The following is an 18,539-nucleotide window of genomic DNA, read 5'->3' as shown; positions in this document are numbered from 1 at the left end:
GCACCAGCTTCCTGCCTGACTGCTGGTTTTCTTTTACCTCTGTCGTTCAGTCCATCATGTTCTGCTGATTCAGAGAGAACTTGCTACATCAGTTTCCCTTCTTTTTTACAAAGACAGGCTGTGAGACCTGGGGTTGTTCGGCCTGGAGAAGGCTCCAGGGAGACCTTTGAGCAGCTTTCCATACCTAAAGGAGGTCTACAAGAAATGTGGAGAGGGACATTTGACAAGATGTCATGTAGGCGTGAGATGAGGGGTAATGGCCTTAAACTGAAATAGAGTAGATTTAGATTTGATATTAGGAGGAAGTTCTTCGCTGTGAGGGTGGAGATGTACTGGCACAGGTTGCCCAAAGAAGCTATGGTTGTCCTGTCCCTAGCAGTGTTCAAGGCCAGGTTAGACAAGGCTTTCAGCATCCTGGTTCAGTGGAAGGGGTCCCTGCCTGTGGCAGGGGGGGTTGGAAGTGGATGATATTAAGGTCCCTTCCAGCCTAAACTGTTCTAGTGTTCTTTGTTTTCTACTATTTGGTATTTCACAGCAGTCAAAGGAATGTTGTTGCTACTAGTTTTGTGTATCTGAGTAAGCTCAGTTGGGGGCCATTGTGAACTTTGTTTTTAAATGATCCTAAAATACACACTATTAGAAATTCTAAATCCATTTTTATATCACTTCTGTAGCTCTAGTTATGAGGTTTAATACTAAGGACATGGAGTAATGGTCTATAAGCAGTCATAAGGGTTCATGGACTGTCCTTTTTTGTTATGGACTGTCCTTTTTTGTTCCTGTTATGTCTTGAATAAAAAAAAAACAAAACTCCCCCCCCAAAAAAATTATAAAATAATGCAGTATTAGAGAAGGACTTGCTGTTCATGAATTATTCTCCTGCAGTTAGATAATACTCTTCAAAGTTTCTGTGCTGTAGGATTCCTGTTTTTATTCTCTGGATGATCAAAACACACAATTTCTTGGTATGTTGTAATTTAGGAAAAGAATCTCTAAATCGCTTTTAAAATTCCTTGAAGTTGAGGCATAACATACTCATTTTTACTTTTTCTAAATCAAAAATATTTAACACTTAATAATGCATCTTGTGTATTTGTTAGTTGCAACAAATAGTCGCTGAGCCCACTGATGGTGAGTGTTGGGATAAAAGCATTCTTGCAGTCAAGGCTGAATCATGTGATGGTTTCACTTTATGCTTTTTGTTTTGCTACATATCCTTCATTTGATGCTTTGAAATATGTGGTTTTTTTATAGTAAAACAAAAAAGAAACTCTTTTTAGTGCTGCTTTAAAACAAGCTCATGGTTGTTCAGACTAAGGCAGTGTTTATTTTAATGTTGATGTATTTCTGGGGGTAGGGAGAGGAGAGAAAGGAGCTTAGAATAATTCTCTTCACAGACTTTGAAATAAAATGGCTTTATCTGCCCTGCCAGAATCTTTCTGCCTTTTTACAAGACAGAAAAATACTAGTTGCTCACTGAAAGAAGGTATTATGTATGGATATATTATATGTGGCTATAAATATAATGGATATATTATTTCCATACTGTGCTATGAGATTTCCCTTGTAGTACAGTCTTGGCATTCAAAAACACAGGTTTGCTTTTCAAACTTTGATACTTATTTTCAAATTCTTAGCAAGTAGAAGTATTTCTATACTTATATTTGTTTTTTCCTGTTTATTTCTCTACTAACCATTTTCTTGGAAACTGTAGCAGCAGAGCACAGTGTCTGTATTGGCAAAAAGGATCTGGATGCAAATCACCGAACTTGAAAATACTGAGTTAAGTGAGGGCAAAAGGTTGTGTAGTACCAATTTTTCCTCCCTAGAATAGGCTATGATTACCTTGTGGGGTGTTCAGTGATCTTCTCTAAATGATTTGCATTTCTGGTCTTGTGGTAACAGTAGTTTTAAAATAATTTCTCAAGATAATATTTTTGACAGTTTTTGAAACCGTGGCATAGGACTGCAGTGTGTTAGGGATGCTGTACCTTTTGTGGTGGGGGTGTGGGATGGCTACTTGAGTTAGGATGGTAGTTTATTACATGTTTTCAAATTTGGCCTTCATATAGATGATCCAGCAAGATCCCTGAATGCCAGTAATTTTTTTTCTTTTGCCATATTAGACGTAAGTAGTTATGCAGCAAAATGCTAATTCAGAATTCCTTTTTATTTTTATTTTTTATCTTTTTTTTTTTTTTAATCCAGAAGAAGGGTCCTGATCTGCATAGATACCATGTCAATGCTGTGAGTTCTGTGTTGCTGTACATGGCCGTCTGCTCTTGTGCTTCTTGAATCGGGAGTGGGGGGAAGCTTTAGCCTGGATATGTCCAGGCTCACTGCAGCATGGGTCCACTGTGGCTGAACATGACCAGGGTGCAGAGCCAGCATCTGCTGTGTCCCTGCAGGCAGAGATTAAGGGATTTGGTGCAGGCCAGGGACAAGGGGAGGCTTGAAGAGAAGGTGGTTGCCTTTGAGCAGAGCCTGTGTAGGTTGTGGCCCCTTCTGACTTTACATGGTGGTAAACCTCTGAAGAGGAAACTTTTGGATGTTATGTGATATTTGCTCATAGGCAGTGATTTTCAGTTTATTCTGAAATAGTTCTAGGGTTGCTACCTCTGTCACTACTGACCAACATAAATCTTCTGAATGCTGCTGTGAGTAACAAGTGTGTTACTATGTTTCTGTAGTGCATAGATTAAAATATTAGTATAACCTTTTTTCAGTTCCACTAAATGCAATTTATACACTATCCTAAAGGCTAAAATGCTTAAATCTTTCTCTTCAAAGCACAGTTTGCTTTGTTATGTTGCCAAATAACAACTTGCATCTGAAAGTTGCTAGGACTTTGAAGCAATGCAGATAGAGTTGTTGACTTTTACCACATAACTTTAGGAAATCAAAGGCTGCTTAGATACAGCACTGACAAACACTTGTTTCACAGACTGAAGGTTGAAAGCTCAACAGAATTTGTAGTAGATTTGATGAAATTAAATTTATGTTTTTTTGGGACGTATTTTTAGTGGAATAACACATGAAAGTAATGCATCAGAAATCCATCTTAAATCTTCTTCCCTTTACTGTAAGCATTAAGAATTAGGTATTCAGGACAATTAGGGTTATTGGCTAGGAAATCTGTAGGGTGGTTTTTTTTTTACTGGTAACTCATCATGAAAGTACTCATTTAGCTGTCATTACAATGATGTGCTTTTCCCCCAGGTGGCTGTTTTTAATGCAATAGTGTCATTAGCTGGCTGAAGACTAAACATGAGAATAGCAGGTAAGCACGCTTGGTAAAAGCAGACTTCTGCCATTTATGAAATAAGTCTCTATATACAGCATTAACAAGTAGTAACAATAGAGGTTTAAAATAATTTTAACTGGCATACAGGCATTGCTGTTCAATTTACCTGATGTTTAATGAAGTTCATTTTGGCATTTGGGATGGTCTAAGCGGAAGCATATGGTTAAAATACTTCAGCTGATCTGTAGGGACTGTTTAAGGTGCCATAACTTGATATGCCTGCCTGCTAATGCTGTAAGGTGTTAAAAGAATAAGGAAATGGCCAGTTGATGTCTTAAGCAATTTCTCAACTGCCTCACACCCCAACCAAAAATGCTATGCACTGTTATAGTGTCTGAAACTTCCTAAATGATTACTGGGAGACTGAAAGCTATAAAAGCCTTTTCATAGAGGTAGTTTACTGTAGTACAGGGTAGCAAAACAGACTGAACTTGACAGAAGGTGTAGTGGTTGTAAAAATAAGATCTTTTCCGATATAACACTACAAGAAAGTACTATTTTAGACATTTCCTTGCAGTAGAATAGCTTGTGTGGCAATTGAACAGTTTTGAGTTTCTAATGCATTGCATTTTATCAGGAATTGTAGTGTTATGTTGCAGAAGAAGCAACTGTTGGCACTTCTAGGAGAGAATGATACGTTCTTTTCCAAGAGAGCTGCACATTAACCTTCTTAATGCATGAAATTAGTCCTAATTTTCATCACTACAGTATGTATAACTGGGAGCAACCTGCTAAAGTAGATCTGATAAAGACCTGGAAAATGCATCGATTTTTAGAAGATAGCTAAATCACCTGGAAAATTACTTTTCCAAGCCTCCTTTTTTCTTCTCTCTCAGTTTTTTGCTAAAACCCACAGACAATAAAGATAACAGCAGTTTCTAGAGAATGTTTAACCTGTGGCAGGCAGGCTGGGTTTGGTTCAAGTGCTAAAAGAATTTTCTGGGAGATTTCTTACCTCTCTCTTAGGAGGGAGGGCTTGCAGTTCAGTTGAAAGCCTCCGGATATAGAGGGGAGGAGATGGTTAGTGCTCAGATTGAGTTCTTGTTCATGTCGCCTACTGTCTACTGAAATACCATGCTTTCCAAGTGCCACTTGCTATGTGACACATTCCAAAGTCTGGTACCATCTTTTTCAGCAGTGTTGCTTTGAAAACCTTTTCTTCACTTAACGTATGTTCAGATCATACGTTTTCTCTAGTGCTTACATGTGGTTCACTTCCCTTCAATTGCAATAATCTCTGAAGTTCCAGCTTGACATTTTTCAGTTGAGTTTGCACCTGTGCTTTCTTAGTACGTATGTGCTTGCACGCATGAAAAGGGAAAGTGGGAGAGGAAGGTTGAACTACAAACAAAGAAAAAAAATTGTATCTCTTCATGTTGCTTTTCTTTTTCATCCCCATATCTTTATTTAGGCTTTTAGAAGGATTAACATCTCTTATCCTTCTGAAGGCTGAGTAATTGGTCTATTTCAAGGTTTTCTGAACAGCCCATCACATCAGCCATCTGAGATCTGCTGGAGTTCAGAAGTTTTTTTTTTCTGAAGGATTTATTTAGCTGGCAATCTGAGAAACAGAAGTATGATTTAGAATTGCTTCTTCCAAAGCAGCTGGACATACTGGGGTGAGGCAGGGAGGCAGGATGTCGATCAGATGCCTCCTTACCTAATTTCTACTCTCAGTCAGTATTTTACAATAAACTGAGAGTAGATTCTGAAAAAAATCTATTAAATTATGCTAAAAAATGGTGGTCCTCATGGCAGTACCACATAGACCCAAGTTTCAGATATAAATTACTGTGGTTGTATGATTCCAGCTCTTCTCCTAGGAGGCAGTTTGACCACTCAGCACTGGTGAAAATTAGGCATGTAAAACTTCAACCTACCTGAAGCTTCAACATATTAAAGAAGGAAGGGGAGGGCTTTTTATTACTTTTGATAATACTTCTTTCGAGTCTTCAAGCTCTTTTTTTTGAAGGTCAGTAATTTTAATTTGATGAAAAGGAGGTGAGGAGGCTATTTTGGTGTATGTTTGGTTGTTGGGGGGGTGTGGTTTGGCTTTTTTAATGTAGTGCTCAGACCTGACTGACCAAAGCACCCAAGCTGCAGTGCATGAAGAGATCCATAATCACTCAATCTTGGCCATGCGTTAAAATAGAGGAAGCTCGGTTTGAGGGGAGGCAGAAAAAAGAGGAGTCGTTGTGAACAGGGAGGAAACAGGTACACATAGTTAAGAACAGGGCAGTGAAATGGGAGGGAGATGGAAATTTCCCCTTTGACCAGTAGACAGTTAAATCGGCTTAGTTCATCCTGTCAAGATGGATATCCACAGAAAGATCCTTGGTTTCTCCTGGCTGCTGGGCTGAGGTGGCATACTGTAGTGTCAAACAAGCATGAAGCTGGAGGAAGCTGAGGGAAGGGTGTATATATTTGGTATAGTAACCTGATGGACTGGTTCAGTTGCTTCCTATGTTACAACGTCCATTCTCTTACAGATTACTTCTGTTTAATGAGTCACAAATGGTCATCCTGTTCCTGAGTTCCCCTATGTGTAATCTCATACACATTTCTCATGTCATTAATTTTGGTAGACTTAATGTTACCATTTGCAAATAACGTTCTGAAACTTTCTCTGCTTCTGAATAGGTGCTGCAAAGTTGGTAGTAGTCGTAGCAATATTTTTACTGACGTTTTATGTCATATCTCAAGTGTTTGAAATAAAAATGGATGCAAACTTAGGACACATATTTGGTAAGTAAAGTGATGACTTCGTTTTCTCTGAACATTCATAAATATTCAGTTGAGCCAAAGTCAAGAATATCATATTCAGATTGCTTTAAGCTTCTTTTAGGCTCTCCCAGTTAAAAGTTATGTGTTCTTATTGTGTGTACTTGTTGTTTTTTATATCTGTATTATACATATAGAATGTGTGTATTAAGTTTCTTTCTGTATGAAATATTTAACCTACTCTTAATCAGTTTGATTCTTTTGCTGGCCAAATATGCATAATTTTGTCTGCATTTTCTGTTTACTGCTACTTACAGTCTTAATCTGGAGTTGTAAACTAGGCAACTTAAGTGATGCTTGTAGAAGTTTCCAATCTGCCTTTCTGCTGCTCAGACAATTCACAATTTGTTTTGCATGGGCTTTTTTGCTTGCCATGTGCACTAATCAGAACATTTCAGATGTGCCCAGGTCCTACACAAAAAAGGATTAGCTGCTGAAGTGCCTTAAAATTCAGAGTCTTTTTTCAATCAGCTTTAAGGGGTTTTTCATTAGAAAACACTAGTTTCAGGTACATGATATAGGTGTTTGTTATCTAACCCCACTGTGAGCTCACATCTGAACCAGTCCCCAGGAGGCATCTTGAATAATTGTTGGAAAGACACAGGTGTCGTTAAGTATGACAGATGTATTATACGTAAGTCCATGATGTGGTTGCGGTTGCTTGCGACCCTTTCTGTCCCAAGAAGGGGAGTCATGAATGGTTGGGTTCAGAGGGACCTGAACTGCAGGCTTCTAGTGTCAGGTGAAAGGAACCCTATCCTGGTGAAGCTGTAAGAAAGGAATTCATTTCACTCTAGTACCCACACCTCCAGGAATCCCTGCTGGCTTTGCATCTCCATGGATCTTTGTGTTAATTGGAGAGCCATAAATTAAGGCAGTGCTTCTAAATGTGTTTCCTGATCACTTTTGTGTTTCTGCCATGTAAAGCTTAATGTTTTATATTGGAACATAATGTTCAGATGTATTTCATATTTCATGTCAACCAACCTATTTTTGTAGGGCTACAAAAAGGTTTTAATTTATAGGATATTTTATAGCAAATGACATTTTAGTAATAATATCTTGTAACTTTTTTTTTGTACTTTAGCTAGATCAGCATTGGATGCAGCTGTGCGTTGTGAGTATTCATATGCATGTGTTACCACTGTGACTTGCTTTTGCTAATAACAGAAAGATTGAATTTTCATAGTTAAGAAAGTCTTAATTATACTTTAAGTGCAATCAAGAACTAATTTTTCTCTTTCCCTGATTTTCCTAAATTTCTGTTGAAGTCTGGGGTTTTTTTGCCAGCATTTCACTTGTAGTTTTGTTTCATGGCTTTTAATTACGTGCCAGAGCAAGCAGCACTATGAGAACAAGAAGCAGGGTAAGGATGTACTGCAGGAGCCTATATTATTTTAAGCTTCTGTGAAACTGCAGATAAGATATAGCTTCTTTGCTCTTTTCCTTGAATTTCTTCAGAACACTGATATTTTTCCGTTAGCCTACCTGTGATATTGTCTCTAAAACCCTGTTTTATTTCATTTTCAAAGCTACAAAACCTCCAAGATACAAATGTGGGATCTCTAAAGCTTGTCCTGAAAAACATTTTGCATTCAAAATGGCAAGTGGAGCAGCGAATGTAGTTGGACCTAAAATTTGTGTAGAAGATAACGTGTAAGTATTTTTGCGTATTGTCTATAGGTATCTCAAATACTGTCTTGGATCACTTTGCCCACAAAATCAGTAATTTAAATGATTCTTTGTGTTGCCAACAGTTTGACCACATGAAAAAATTATATTGTGTTATAAATTAATTTCTGAAGCATGCTTAATACTCTGCAGTAAATGCAGAGATGTAAGCTACTTTAATACAATCAAGGTAGCTTACACTATTTCAGGTTTACAGACTTAAGAATTAATTAGACTTTGAGTCAGATGCAAACTTGCCTCCAGGTAACAGGCTCTTGTTCAAAACATTTCAGTGAGTGATTATTTTTTTATTGGGTTACTCTTGATATTTGTAACTGTTGTCAACTAAAACTGCAATGGCATTGTCTTTTGCAAGTCATCTTTTAAACAGTATCGTTTCATAGTATCATAGTATCAGTATTAGAACATATTTTCCACCTTGTTTTAAAGAATCATTTCAAAAGGGAAAAATAATATTTTAATGATTAGTAGTTACTTAGTTGTGGTGATGGTAACAAAGTGTAATAATCTTAATTTTGAAATGAAAGAAACTGCTTGAAACACAGTTTAATTTTTGAGTTTAAATCGTGTATTTCTAATAACTGTTAACACAGTATTATAATACTGTGCATAGAGAATTTAACTGAATACTTTTCATTAATCCCCAAAATAGGAATATTAATATTTATTTTTAGATGCTTTGTTTCTTTGCACTTAGGTTGTTCCTGCTCGTTGTCACTCAGAGTGTGTAGCTTTGTGGTAACATAGTCTATCCTCTCAGTTTTGCATGGCACATGTCAGAAAAGACGGGATGTTAGCATTGTCAGAAGGAGATTTTTTGTTTTACCATCAATCACACTTAGGAGCCTTTGCCTTGCATTTGCATTTAAACTACTCCAGTTCAGCTGTTTCTGGGACTTTGCTATGTTAATACAGAGAGGTTCAGATTGCACATACTGCAGTTGGTGCTAATGAATTCTAGAGCAAATGGCAACTTCACTGTGAATATAACCCCATGTAATAGAGTAAATAGCATAATTAATCTATAAAAGAATGTAAAGTATTGGTTCAGATTTTCCATCACTTTACTCTGTAAAGTAATTCTGTAAGATTAGTCTTACATGATCTTAGACAAGACTATTTGTATCACTGACTCTAGCAGTTAAGATGTAGTGAGGTCGAAATAGCTACTTTCCCTGCAACTACACACATGCAGCTGTTTCACTTTGCTTTGTTACTAGTAGAAACATGAGCACCCTTCAGATTTCAGGCTATTCTCTGTAAAGCTGATATAGCTCAAGCTTGGTGCAGAGGTAAGTTTGCAACGGAGCATCACAGTGTAGTTGGAGAGCACACGTAAGGTGAGCATGAGCTCACTTTTTGCACATGCTAGCTAAAAGCTGCTAGGTTCTGCTTCCCATTCTTATCATTGATTTTCTTCATAACCTTGGACAGCCTTATTCAGTCTCGCTGCATGGTATTCTTGGTGGTGTTATAAAGGTTGCTACTTTCTCATTCTGGTTGCTAGGACGATTAGTATCTATGCAGATGAAAGTTGTTTGGTCGTCGTTGTTTTTTCCAAGTGTCTCACTGGTTAACTAAGAAGAGATTTGTTGTTCCTGTCAAAAAAAAAAAAAAAAGAAAAAAACCTCTACTGGATGTTCCACTGGAGAAAGTGATGAAAAGAAAGTTGTTGCTGGCAAGAAATCCATTCTTTTAATACTAGTGTGCACCTTAGTGCACAGTTATAGGAGTCTTAAATCCAGTAACCCTTGGCAAAAATCTTTCTGAATTCCTTCATAGAACTTGCCTATTAAATGTTCACCAGAAAATTTGATTAAATTTAATTTCATTACTGTGCTTGCAAGACAATGAATTTGTCTTTCAAAACCTTCCATAACTTGATTGTAAATTGTTGGAAGAATTCTAGAACTGATGAACGGCTGCCCCCCTGTGAGAAAACTGTCACATTACAGCTTGCTGTGTTTGTCTTGATGCACAAGCTATCTCATGTGTATAAGGTAGCATCTCAGAGCTCTGAAACAACTTGCTTCCTCTTCAGTAGCTCTTTTTTGAGTGATATTTTGTGAAGTCACTCCTGAAAAATGCCTTTTTTTTTTTTTTCTTCTGATTACTTTGTATTCTTCGTGATTCCATGTCAAGGAAGCAGGGACAATTTTGCACTACGTTCCTTTAATAACTTGTAATACTTATATTGATATTTGCAGTTTTTTTGTTGACTGAAATCCATTACAACTTTTGTTACATATGTGTAAATTTTCAGCATTTAGTCACCCCAGTACTAGGTATTTTTTGACTGGTATTTACTTCCAGAGAATTTTGTAATTAAAAGGAAGTTCTTAATTCTTTTTGGCAAGTTAAATGTCCACTAAATTTTATACGAGCAAAGGAATGCATTCAGGACTTCACTGCCTTTTTTCATTTATATTTTCATTCTTTATTTGCCATGTCTTTATTGTTCAGAATGGATACTGAGATACAATGTGAAAATCATGTGATCAGAGAAGAAATGATGCTCCAGTGGCTAAAGTACTTCTGGAATTCCCTACTAACTAGAACTGAATTCTGCATTTCAGCAGAAAATTAAGTCTTTTGTTTCAGAAGTTACAAATTAGAGTTTTAATCAGAATTTTTGGCAGATGGTATGACTTTGAGGACTAAAAGGAGAATTGTGGACTCTTTCATCTCTTATTACTAGTTCTTTAAAACCTAAGTTGCTGTGCCAAGAGTTACCATTAACCTGTAGTCTTTCATGGCATCTGAACTAGCTAATAACTGAGTCTTTTCCTGATAGTTGTCTATTGAATTTAACATTCCTCTACATTTTTGGCTTCAGTCTTCATCATGGGTGCAAAAGATAATGTCAGAGATGAAGATTTTTGTCATATTTCTGTGATAGACCATTTCTTGTTTCTAGCCTATCACTAATAAGCTAGCATAAGAAGGCTGGTGTTGCAGTTTTGTGGGTAAGGACGTGGTCCTTCCGAAACATTGCTTAGAATGGATGTTCATACATTGCCTGAAAATCGTATGGTTGCAGAACAACTGTGAAAAAAGTTCTGGACATAACAGGGTTGCACACATCTGCAGCTCCTTCTGAGAGCCAGAGAGGGAGGTTTAAAGAAATCCTTATAAGGATGGAGTTCAAGTGTGTATGTGTCATTAATTAGGTGTGCACCTGTGTGCTTGCACTGAGGTGCTTTTTTGAATCTTGGCATAGGACTTAATTTTATGTAATTGCTTCAACTCTCCTATATTTACTCTTTCTCCTAGTTTCAAAATATTAATTCTGGCCTGGAGGCAGAATGGAGATCTTTGCACAGTACCAGTGAAAGGGATGAGGGGGTCTAGAAGCTTTCTTTCACTGAAGTGGTATACCCACCATGGCCTAAGGCAGTACAACATCCTAGCTAACAGTCTTGATGTTCCCATTAGCCCTTTGCAGCTCTGAAGAGCTTCCATTTCACACTGCATCTCTTCTTTCCAGCTTCTTTGCAACTCTCAGTTTGGCCAAGTAACTGCTGTTACAGACTGTGACAGTTTTTTGGGGATGTGTGACTGTACTCCAAGATGATACTCAACTTTAGCTTGAAGTCCCATCGGTGTATTATATAGTTTTCTTGGATTTAGGTTTCCTATTACAGGTATAAGTAGCTAACTCCTTTGACTTTATTGTTTCTTTTTGTAACGCTGCAGTATTGATTCTAAATGCCTCTGTTAGGTTAGCTTTCTTGTGAAACTTAATTCTTGTTCATCATGTGCTTACAGAAAAGGTTAAATTGTTGGTTATGTGTCTGTGCTAAGCTGAAGTTATTATTTATTTCAGGCTCTTTAACTGCAAGGAAGCTTTTAAAATACATAATTAGCACTTTATTTATTGTGACACATTTAATATACACACATAGTTTGAAACCAAGATGATTAAGCAATCAAATGAAATGGATACAACTGGGGATATCTAATCTGTTATTTTCAATTCAGGGGTGCCATGAGAGCACACAGTTCAAGGAGACTTGGCTTCATTTGTGTGAACATGTGTTTTTTCAACTACTCATCTCCTACAGTCTGATTGGTCCAATTTAGAAATCAGAAGTATTTCACATCACAAAATTGCCCTACTAAAAATAATTTTTTTGTTTCAGTTTAATGAGTGGAGTGAAAAATAATGTTGGCAGAGGAATAAATGTGGCCTTGGTCAATGGTAAGTGACATTTTAGGTGAGCATATTGTTTTCATTGAGGTGAAATATTAAGGGATGGTGAAGGTCAAGCAGGAGGAGAAAAGGAAGTAGTCAGCATATTCATACTGAAAGAATGTCAGGTTTTGGCACTTGTACCTTTTTTCTTTTTAGAAAAACAGCACATTTTAGTAATGTGGAGTGCTGTGGTGACTATTTTTGCTGTCTCAGTGGTACGTCAGATAAATTCCTAATGCACTTATAAAAGGGAAAAAGACACAAGATGCATGCATGCAGCTACTTTTGACTTTGTGTATTGCCAACACTAATAAAACTGTAGACTAAATTCTTCTGTTGCTTTCTTTGCAGTGAAACTGATTTAACAATTCTGTTACTAACTGGAAAGACCAGCTCATTTTTTCCCTAGCTTGAAATCAGTATATTTGATTAGTCCACGCATGTAGGTCTTGTTCTTCAGGAACATCATGTTATATAATTGTGTTCAGGATTCTTCTCTTTCATTAAAACCACACAACTTTACCTGCGTGCCACCTTGAAAGCTGAGCTGAACGTCAGTCCTGGCAGCTTTGTCCTTCCTGTGTAGGAAGCAATTTCTTACAGCACTGAGATAGCACTTTGACATTTCACTGCACTATAAATTCATGTTATTTCTGGATCGTGCTCAGGTTTACATCATCTAAAGCATGACTTGAACAATATTTGCCTAATCCTATTTTGCCTTTCTGAATTGTCTCAGTCTGTTCAAAATAAAAATAACTACCTTCATGTTACATAGCTGCCAGTCTTTCTCTCAGTCTTCCAAACTTTGAGTGTATGTATTAAACTGTCTTCTGTCAATTACTGCCTTTGTGAACAGCATAGTAAAAAAAAAAAACAAACAAAAAAAACTACTGTAAGATTACAATATTGTCCACTTTTGTTTTGGATGTTTAAATCAACTAGGAATTTCCAGCCTATGGCAAAACATGCAGTGTAATTTTAATCTTTCTTACTTTCTATGTGGCACTAAAGGCAACCTGTAGTTATGCTATTTCCAAAAAAAAACTTGAAAAAAGGCCACTGTATGAAGCAAATTCTCTTCATTGGTTTTAGAGACTGGGGGCTTTTTGTGTCCCACTTGAAGCAAAATTAGAAGTTTGCATCTTCTCTCGTTTCCTCTTATGTCTTCCTGCGCCTTCTCAGGGATTATTATGCTCTTTAAAGAGCAATCTTAATAAAAGAGTTCTGTATAATTGAGTTACATGGTGCCTTCTGCAGCTGTTTCTCCAAGTCATTAAGAGGAGTTTGGCATGTTGTCTTTTAAAATAATTTTAGCTATATTTAATGACATTATTTCTTTTTCTCCAGGTAAAACAGGAGAAACGTTGGACACTAAATTCTTTGACATGTGGGGAGGAGGTAAGTGCAGTTACCTGAGCTGGTTAGAGAGAGGCAAATGTCTCTTCTGGGTTTGTTTTTTTTTTTTTTTAAACTTCTCTCCTTCCTACTCCCCCCAGGCTCCATTTGCTGTGGTGGGTTAAGGTGATAGCTTGATGGAGTCCTTCACCTCTACCTTTGTAATTGTGAGGAGAATGAAACTTTAAAGAAACACAAATAGTTGAGGTCAGAGGGAATGTTATGGTTAATCAAACACACTTGTTCTCCCAAGTGGTTCCCACTAGTTGTTATGTCTGTACACAATATGGATGAAACTCTTTGTACAAAATGGAGTTCTCTGATGCATTTTATCTTTCTCCCACTTTCTCTCTTATAAATTTCTAAGTACATTTACGAATATTCTCCAAATAGTCTTTTAAGGAAGACATTGCAGGTGTTTAAATATTGAATGGTTGCTTGTTGTTAAGCAGTTTTGTGTTCTCTCTTCAGATGTGGCTCCATTCATTGAATTTCTGAAGTCTATCCAGGATGGAACAATAGTGTTAATGGGAACATATGATGATGGTGCAACCAAGTATGTCACTGGTTTATAGAGTAAATATCACTTAAACTTTTAAATGCCATTTTATGCTGAAAAAGTATTCTTTATCATATAATCACTTGATAAAGTTTTGTTAGAATCATAGAATGGTTAGGGTTGGAAAGGACCTTAAGATCATCTAGTTCCAACCCTCCAACCATGGGTGGGGGCACCTCCCACTAGACCATCTTCCAGGATGATGGGTTTGAAACTATGCTTTCAGTTTATTAGTTTTATAATGCTGATGTGATTTGGGGACAACAAGGATCAAATTAAAAACTAACCAGGTGCAATAGTATTTACATAAAGGACTGTTAGGTGTATACTTTTGTGATCCCAACAGCAGAGGAAACAATAAATTAGATACTAAACCAGACCCTTGAGTGGAAATGCCACAATCATTTGAAAATCTGAAAAGGACAGAGGTTAATAGTCAGCAAGCGCTATATCAGTATATGTAACTGTGTTTTGCTCCTCTGAGAAAAGTTCTTAATGCAACAATACAATGTGGGGCATACGGTCAGAATAACATACTGCTTACTTATAGCTGTGAAGAATATATTTATGTTAGGCACTGTACATTTAAATCACTCCCTTATCCTCCCTGGTTTCTGAAGACCCTGTAGGTTTCTAGCTGATCTCCTAGAATTTGTCTCCACCTCTTTTTTTTGAATGTATGCTGCCAAGGGTATGTATGTCTTTTGGGTATGCGCTGAGTCTTCTATTGGTGATATCTCATCCTGTCTCATGCTAGTAAATTCAGATATGTTGAGATAGAGAAACAAGATTTTGAGGACATAATCTGGTGGAAACTGGTCTGTTCCATCCAGTACTTCTATCACATTGACTCCCAAGACTGAGCTCAGTGGTTATTTGGGTGCAGAAACCATTCCCAATAGTCCTTGCCTGTATCCTTTCTTTTGAAGTCTGAGAGGTTACTATGTGTGTACCTTATACATTTTGGCCTCAGTGTTTGTACTGTTCCACCCTAAAGCTGTTTAATTTATTAACGTAGACATAGCCTAAGAGGTTTTGGTTCTCTTTAAGCATTGTCTTCCAACCTTCCCTTGGTCAGTTTTAATAGATGATAAAAATTACTGTAGAATTTTTATTGTAATCTACTTCTCACTTAAGTCATCCTGTCCAAAGAATTGCTTTTCACAGTAAAAATTAAGGCTTTTTTCTTTCCCCCACTACTCCTCCATTGTTTTAATAATATTTAACCTTTTTTTAATGTGTTCTGTATTTCTTTTTTTTTTTTTTTTAATCTTTTGGTTCAATTTGTTATCCACAACTCATCTGTATTTTTATATAGAAGCATCTTGCCAATGACAAAGTTCTGACTCTGCAGGGTGCAGTGTTGTCTGTATGTTCACTGCTAAAAGGAGAAGAAAGTAATGTTTCTTTATGCCAAGGCTGGATCTTCTGTCTGTCATTCCATTAACTTGTTTTGTTACATTTTTCTTTTTCCTTTTTTTTTGATAAATACAGTTAGTATGTTTCAGTAATCTATCACAGCTGATGTTTTTGAAAGCTTGCATGTAGACATAATATCAGCTAAGCAAGAAGGTGAATTTGTCCCATTTGTGCTGACATCCAGGAACTACTGTGTAGTAGGGATGTTACATAACTAGCCAAAACTGTGCTTCTGGCTTTTGATAGTAAACATAAATGCTAGTTCTTGAAAACAATTTAAATTGTGAAGAACCAACGTTTTTAAAAGTTTTGGGGTTGGGGTGTTTTTTAGATGTATATATATAAACTGTCCACATGCTCTAGAAACTTGGCATATGAGCTGTGCAAATTACCTCCAAATTACTTAATTTCATAATTTTAGCTGACTAATACAACTATCTCACTAGTAATAATCAGATGTTGTGTGTGTTGTTTAATAATCAGGCAAATATAGTAACTGAAAGGAAGAAATAAAGAGCACTTGTTTGGAGGTTTTGGAATGATAATTTATAATCCTACAGAATCATTTTCTCTTCCATACTAAAATTATCCAGCCCAGACCTACAGGCACTGAACTGTGTTGTGTTGTGGGGCGGCATGCTGAATTTTGAATTAATTGGCTCAAGCAGACAAGAACTTCTTTCACATATTTAGGTCATTCTTCTGATCTAAAATAACTTTTACTTTATCTAGACTTCAGCTTGAGCCTGCAAACAGTGTTTACTTTAAAGGCTGACTTTTTTTTTAGTTGCTTGGAGAATTGCTAACATGACTTGAGAGGTATGTATAATTTCTCACAAGAGTGTTCCTGGCTTATGTTGGTTACTGGTAGGTTTGTATGCTGTTTCCTTGAGATTATAATATTGGGGGCAGTGCTCATTAGATCAGGTGATTTCAGAGCTAGAGTTATCTGATTTTGAAAGATAAATCTTGCTCAATATTGACTGATTTAAACTATATTTAATTGGATTAAAGCTGAATGGTCCATAGAACAACAAAAGCTCTAAGGGAATATATTTTATTCATCTAATGAACTTCTCTATTCTGTTCAAGGCTTAATGATGAAGCACGAAAACTAATTGCTGAATTAGGAAGCACGTCTATTGCTAACCTTGGGTTTAGAGACAACTGGGTCTTCTGTGGTGGAAAAGGAATTAAGACTAAAAGTCCATTTGAACAGGTCTGTGATTCAACTTACCAGAATTTAACAGCTTATGTTAATAAAGTTTTAGCATGTTTTATAAATACCCTGCATTTTTTTCAGGATGGGTGTCTAATATTGCGCTAGTGACACACTGGATTATTTTCAAATTTATTCTTTGACTAGCCTCCTCCTTTTAAATGTACATAGATTCTTTGGTGATTCACAAATAAGAAAAAAATGTTATACAGAGTCAATCTTATTATCCCAATAACTAGATCATTTTATCTCTTTAATGAATCCAATTAAATTGAAGAATTCAAAACTTACTGCCTAATGCTTGTGTTTTAGATGCACTAACAATGGTAGACCTCCAACAGATTAAGTGGGAGTTAAAGTGTTGGTGTTCGCACCTGTTTGCTTTGCTCTTCTGTCAAAAATTAGTGCTGCCAGAGTGAAATTTATGAAATAGAATGTGTTTCCACACTTCAGCTGTTACAGCTGAAGATGTGCCATTGTTCTCTTTAATTACTGGTAAGATAACTTTGCACTGGGAGAGTAAGGAAGGCACATTTTCTTGCCAGCTTTACAAGGGAGTGGGAACTAGTGCAGGAGCAGTGGCAAACTCTTGGAGGCAGCAGTGTGTTACCTGACTGCAGATGGTTGCGTGGTGGAAAAATAAACCCCTAACTTTCAAAAAAGGCAAACATTCAAAGTTAGATAATGTTCTTTAAAAACTATTTTTTTGAATGCCTTGTACATTTATATCCGTATTTATTTTTTCCCTAGTGTTTCATGTTTCAATGCAGGTGGTCCTTTCCTTGCTTGTTTCTCTTCCTAAATAAACATCCATAATAAATCTAGGACATGTTTTCCCGGTATGGCTTCACTGTTTTTAGTATACACCCGGCTGAGCAAGTTACATGAAGTGGTGAATACTGAGAGATTGTTATATTTGATGCAAAGCGCAAGAGTCTAATAGAGATGTCTTCTTTTTGTCCATGGCTTGACAATAAGTAAATAAAATGTCTTTTAAAACTGTAAATTAAAGCAGAAGAATAAATGAGTTTACATTAATGGTAGATTGATGTTTTCTATTTATAGCATATAAAGAACAACAAGGACACAAATAAATATGAAGGCTGGCCAGAAGTTGTTGAGATGGAAGGCTGTATCCCTCAGAAGCAAGACTGAATGAAAACAAAGGAAGGGGGAGAGAATCTGGAAGAAAATGCACTTTCTGCTACTATTAGGGAGAGGGCTATGAAGGAGACTGTACTGTAAATAATATTTTTAAAGCATGCAACCATCTTGTCGGTGTGTGCATGAGCACTGACATTTTGACTATTTGGATTATTTATTGCTAACACACATAGAACTCTTTTTTGTAAATATGTCCAAAATAAAAGAAACATCAAATCATTTCTATGCAGGTTTCTTAAAAGCACAGTATTTAGTTTTCCTGTGGTAAATAATATCTTGTAAATCAACTGGCTAAAATGGCATATGCAGATAATAAACAGATCCTGCCAAATGCTGTACTGTCCTCTTAACAATGTTGCTGTGAGTATATAAGCTTTGTGGAATATTGTAGATTTTAGTGATAAGTTAATAAAGAGCTTTATTTTTTTTTTTATCCTCTGCCTTTTTAATGGCAGCATCGCTTTCTATTAAAGCTGTTTGGTTATTCTAATACCAAGCGCTCCAGAAACTTATTTTATAGACCCCTGTCAAAACCTGAATAATCAGCAAAGGAAGAATACATGATAGTGTAACACAGATATGCCTTGAGAAGCACATTTAAAATATTTTTATTAGGGGAAGAACAGAAGTAAATATGTAAATAGTGGTCATGATAGCAGCTTGGAAGGATCTGTACTTTACTTGAAAATGTTTGCTTCTAGTAGGTGTTGTTTCAGGGTATGCAATTATGTGCCTCTTCACCATCTATGTTACACTTAATGTGATCTGAGGCAATTTGTTCTTACAGTGAGATGTTTGAGAAAGCATT

General features: G+C 36.5%; 1 protein-coding gene across 2 annotated transcripts in view; it reads left to right on the top strand.

Annotated features, from left to right (window-relative positions):
• Window positions 1–18,223, top strand: part of FAM3C (FAM3 metabolism regulating signaling molecule C) — a 29,555-nt gene extending 11,332 nt beyond the window's left edge. For both annotated transcript variants that reach the window (XM_062609651.1, XM_062609652.1), the window contains exons 2-10: window positions 3,220–3,280; window positions 5,945–6,049; window positions 7,173–7,202; window positions 7,618–7,741; window positions 11,920–11,978; window positions 13,323–13,373; window positions 13,842–13,926; window positions 16,441–16,567; window positions 17,633–18,223. In XM_062609651.1, coding sequence (XP_062465635.1) covers window positions 3,268–3,280; window positions 5,945–6,049; window positions 7,173–7,202; window positions 7,618–7,741; window positions 11,920–11,978; window positions 13,323–13,373; window positions 13,842–13,926; window positions 16,441–16,567; window positions 17,633–17,722 — 684 coding nt within the window. In that variant the 5' untranslated portion in view covers window positions 3,220–3,267 and the 3' untranslated portion in view covers window positions 17,723–18,223. The remainder of the gene's footprint in view (window positions 1–3,219; window positions 3,281–5,944; window positions 6,050–7,172; window positions 7,203–7,617; window positions 7,742–11,919; window positions 11,979–13,322; window positions 13,374–13,841; window positions 13,927–16,440; window positions 16,568–17,632) is intronic.
• Window positions 18,224–18,539: the final 316 nt, after the last annotated feature.

This window comes from Pezoporus occidentalis, unplaced genomic scaffold (genome assembly GCF_034315485.1).
Source record: "Pezoporus occidentalis ecotype Australia unplaced genomic scaffold, CSIRO_AGI_Poc_V1 ctg14, whole genome shotgun sequence".
Taxonomy (NCBI): Eukaryota; Metazoa; Chordata; class Aves; order Psittaciformes; family Psittacidae; genus Pezoporus; species Pezoporus occidentalis.
This window is presented reverse-complemented; position numbering and strand designations above follow the sequence as displayed.